This window comes from Ornithodoros turicata, chromosome 2 (genome assembly GCF_037126465.1).
Source record: "Ornithodoros turicata isolate Travis chromosome 2, ASM3712646v1, whole genome shotgun sequence".
NCBI classification, from domain to species: domain Eukaryota; kingdom Metazoa; phylum Arthropoda; class Arachnida; order Ixodida; family Argasidae; genus Ornithodoros; species Ornithodoros turicata.
The window spans coordinates 46324044-46329232 of NC_088202.1; the positions used below are offsets into that span (position 1 = coordinate 46324044).

Below are 5189 nucleotides of genomic sequence, written 5' to 3' on the forward strand. Positions count from 1 at the left end.
CAATCTTTGTTGAGCACTTTGAGCACTAATCTTTTGCGAAAGCTTATCATATTTCTTGAACTAAATTGCACAGTAAGTATATTTCTCATACAACTGGACCAGCTCTCTTGTTCTTGAGCAACGACAAATGTATAATTAAAAGAATATCTATAACATCTTTTGACAAAATATCTTAAAATGAATCTATTATGAAATGCTGCAACGCAAATGGGGGGCTTGCAAGCATGACGCGCAGGCGGAGTCTCCAATTCTAATCACACAATACTCGTGACACACAGCACACAAAACGATTATAAGATAAATTCTAACAGGCAACCAGATTTTGGAGAAGCGAATCACACATTTGTCATCAGAAATGTTTAACCAATATACAATGAGGATGAGCACCATGCATAAGCACAATGGAAGATATGTAATCTTAATTATAATACAAATATTCGTTTTGCAAACTTTATCATTATAAGCAGCACAGGTCACACGTAAATGTAGATCATTTATCCAATTCACAAAATGTACCTGATGTTTCCCGAAGGCATACTGAAAAACTATCACCCTATCCATAGTGTCATCGCATACGGGCACTATAAATGGAAAGGGGAGACTTTAATTTCATAAGTTTTTACCTCATAATGAGGTAAAACGCAATGCCCACACCAAAGATCATTTTCTTGTTCAAATTTTTAAAGTCAAAACTGTACCCACTTTCTCAGGTATTTTTTATATATAGATTAAAACGTTTGGCATATAGTCAGACATCCTATACAACATCAATACATTTGATTGTGCATTAAATGCTAAACTTTGTCGGATCGCTTCCAGGAGAAGTCTTGTAAATTGGAGACTACCACACATCAGTAAGTGTTTAATTAAAATTTGAACGGGTGTTGCAAAATATAAACTGAGTTGTAGAAACTGTAATTTCACAATGCGCAACCTCTAGCTCGCTCACTTTGACACGCGAAGGTTTTAAGAACTATTTCGCGATGACAGAGAGTTCAATCGAAAAGTTTCACATTTTCTATACACAATGTGTTTCTATACGCAGTGTGGATTCTCTATGCTGCGCAGATTGACAATTACGAATATTTTTGAAATGAAATTTACTTAAAACTCGAAGTAAGGGTAATCCGGCTCGATGAACTCGTTTCCGGAAAAAAGCAACACGCTCGCGTGCGGTACAGCGTGCGGTACAGCGTTAGCGCGTCGGGCGTAGAATCGCGTTCGGTTTCGGGAACGTCTCTAGCGTTGGGAAACGTTGCCAGGCGTGCTGCCGAAACGTCTTCATCAACTCGCATGACCCTTTCTTCGAGCTTTAGGTAAATTTCATTCGAAATATATTCGTAATTATTAATCTCAACAGCATACAGAATCCACATGTATATAGAAAATGTGAAACTATTCCATTAAATTCTGTGTCGCGAAAGAGTTCTTAATTTTTTCGCGTGTCAAATTGAGCGAGCTAAAGCTTGCGTATTGTGAAATTACACTTTCTACAACTCAGTTCGTAAATTGCAACACCCATTCAGATTTTAATTAAACACTTACTGATATGTTCCGATGTGATCCGACAAATTTTAGGCACAATCAAGTATCTTGATCTTGTATAAAGTGTCTGACTACATGCAAAACTTTTTAATCTATACATAAAAATATCTAAGAAAATGTGTACAGTTTTGACTTTGAAAATTTTAACAAATAATTATCTTTGGTGTGGAGGTTGCGTGTTACCTCATTATGAGCGAAAAACCTATAAAATTAAGCTATACCCTTTCCATTTGTAGAGTCCGTGTCCTATGACACAATGAATAGTGTGATAGTTTTTCACTATATATTGGGAAACCTCAGGTACATTTTGAGACTTGGATAAATGATCTACGTTTTATATGTGTGATCTGTGCTGTTAATGAATTCCACGTCGACACAGCTATTTCGTATCCATATTCTGAGAACATTGGACGGATGTTACCTCTACAAACTTGGGAAAAGGGCACCTTACCGATTCTGGGTGATGTTATTACTTTTATTTTATGTAGGATCTCCAACGTTCCTCTGAAATTCATATCCGTATTCGGTACTGTTGTTTCGTACCCACATTCTAACAACGTTGGATGTGTGGCAACTGCCCCACATAGGAAGAAAAACACCTTAGCAAGGCTGGAACAACTTTACAGATCTTATGTAGACCACTCAACATTTATCCGACAGTGACCCAGTCCTGCGAACGCCACGTCGGTACGGCTATTTCGTATCAATATTCTGACATCGTTTGACCGGTAGCGACTGCCTGCCTCACATTGGAAAAGGGCACCGTACCAATGCCGGAACAACGTTACAAATTTGATATAGACCTCTCAACGTTTGTCCGACATTGTTCCAATGCTGTGAACACCACGTCGGTATAGCTATATCGTATCCATATTCTGGGAACGTCGGACCGGTGGGAACTGCCACACATTGGAAAAAGCGCTGTACCAATGGCGGAACAACGTTACAAATTTGATGTAGACATCTCAACGTTTGTCCGACATTGTTGCAATGCTGTGAACACCACGTTGGTACAGCTATTTCGTTCCGTATCATGACAACGTTGGACCGGTGGCGACTTCCGCACATTGGAAAAAAGGTACCGTACCAATGCAGGAACAACCCTACAAATTTGGTGTAGACCGCTCATAGTTTCTCCGTCATTGTTCTAGTGCTGGGAATTTCATGTGTAGATAACATCATGACATACGTATTCCAGCAACATTTGCGAAGTTTATATTCGTAATCAAGCGTTGCACAAATATTGTTGCAGCGGCTGTAAATTGGCGTTGGAATTCTAATACGGATGCAACGTCGCAACGACATTGCCAACATTGGCCAACGTATCAAACGATGCACCAGCGTTATTCCTACACTTTGTGTTGCTTTGGATATCATTGTCGAAATTTTTCGTGTCTCCGGTGCTAGCGGATCGGAGCGGAACAAATACTGTACCGTACCTAGCATAACCCTGTACATTTGTAGTCACATAATGTAGACAAGATTTTGTCAAATAGTGAAAACAGAGAAAGGTTGTAAACTGAACGCGAATGAGCGCATGAGCCTGTTACAAATCTCCATCCTCCTTATATTCTTTTCCCCTGAGTTTTCGGTCCCAGTAGCAAGCAGTGACTGTAACATCCACCGGTATCAGCGCACACATCCGCGCTTAAAGTTTTTATCACAGCTCCAATTACGCGTAATGTCTAGCGACTGGAATCCCGTGTAGTGGAGGCCCTAGCAATAGCGCATTCAGTCACTTGCTTAAGGCCTCTTGAAGATGCAAACGTTCGGTTGGGTACTTGTCCTCGTTGCAGCCTCGCTGCTAACGGTATGTGTGTGAAATTTTGTGCATGACCATTAGTGATTGATTACTGCAACCATGATTACGATATGTAGAAAGAATTACAGTTTTGATATCTATTTAATCAACTTTCATGCTTCAACAAAGGTTTATAGCGTAGAGGCTGGATGACCGGATGGCACTTCCGGGCAGAACTGCGAAAGTTGCTCAGGATTCGTTTGTGACAACGGTAAGTGCATTCCTGAACAGTGGAAATGTGACGGCGACGGTGATTGCTCTGATGGCGAAGATGAACTTAGGGATTGTCCCGTACCTGACTGTGATGAGGAAACGTTTTTGTGCAAGCCATTGAAGAGATGTTTGCCCAAACGGTACGCCTGCGACATGGACGCTGACTGTCCCGACGGTTCCGACGAAGCCGACTGCGAAACCCGTCCTAGCGACGGCTTCAAATGCAACAACTTCAAGTGCATTAACGGCCACTTTAAATGTGATGGCGACGACGACTGCAAAGACGGTTCAGACGAAGAGAATTGCCCTGTTCCGGAATATGATGACCCAAAGTTGCTCTGCGAACCCAGGAAGAAGTGTCTTCGGGAAGCGAATATCTGCAATAAAGCCAACGACTGCCCTGATGGCTCAGATGAACAAAACTGCGAGGAATACGATTGTGGAGAGTCGAGATTCAAGTGCGCTAACAACAAGTGCATCAACAAAACCTACAAATGTGATGGAGACGATGACTGTAAAGACTGGTCTGACGAAGCGGACTGCCCTTTACCCGAGTGCCAAGATAGCCGTCAACTCTGTGCATCTAGGTTTAGGTGTCTTGACGCAGCGGATGTCTGCGACAGCAGAGAGGACTGTCCCGACGGGTCTGACGAGCGAAACTGCGAAGAGTACGACTGCGGCGAAGGAATATTCAAATGTGCAAACTACGTCTGCATTAATCGTGCGTTCACATGCGACGGGGATGATGACTGCGGCGATGGCTCCGACGAGGAAGGCTGTCCTGTACCCGAATGTACCGAGGAACAATTCCTTTGCCTACCAAGAAAGAAATGTTTGGCAAGGTCCGACGTGTGTAACCTCGACGTAGATTGTCCAGACGGTTCCGACGAACAGGACTGCCAAAACTACGAATGCGAGGGCTACAAGTGCAACAATAACAAGTGCGTGAACAGCGCGTACGTCTGCGACGGAGATGATGACTGCGGCGACAACTCTGATGAAACAAATTGCACACATTAACGTAATAATAAACTGATTTCTACTGTAATTTCCAATGTTCTGTTTGTGAATTGGTTTTGCCGCATCCATATGTCAGACCCAGTGCTGTTGTAATAGCTGAACTGCACTTTCTGTTTTACAGAAACATCAGTGTCCCGCAGGACTTTATATGGCTCATTAGCGAACACGCTATCGCTGAGACTTTATGTACCCAAATAACCCCATGCTCTGTTGAATAAATATTAAAAACAGGATATTTGCGTTTATGTGACCCTGCATTCCAACGTTTACAGCAAGAGGTGTAATAGAAATTTGGCACCGTGGCTATATACTGAAACTCATTCACTCATTCACCGTGGCTATATACACTACGGCAGGTGTTTCGGCTAGAGCTCTGCACGGGCCGACATTTCCAGGAGCGACACGGCGCGAGCCTTCCTCTTCCTCGTCGTCCGGCCCAGGAGAGCGCGGTGGCTCAGTGAGTAAGGCCTGGCACTTCCCGGTGACTCAAGAATGGGGCCCGGCCTAGCATTTCCAGCAGTGAATTTGACGTTTCTAGCGCTTGCCAAACAAATTCATACGCAAGATTAGCGTAATTTATAAGTAAAGTTATAAGTAATAATTAAATTTG

The 5189-nt window shown here is 42.7% G+C and overlaps 1 protein-coding gene across 1 annotated transcript; it reads left to right on the plus strand.

The window, feature by feature from the left end:
• Positions 1-3499: 3499 nt before the first annotated feature.
• On the plus strand, positions 3500-4579 carry LOC135384590 (low-density lipoprotein receptor-related protein 4-like; the record flags this gene model as incomplete). Its single annotated transcript, XM_064613786.1, has 1 exon — positions 3500-4579. A coding segment is annotated over one exon (1080 nt), but the record flags the coding sequence as incomplete, so codon positions are not given.
• Positions 4580-5189: the final 610 nt, after the last annotated feature.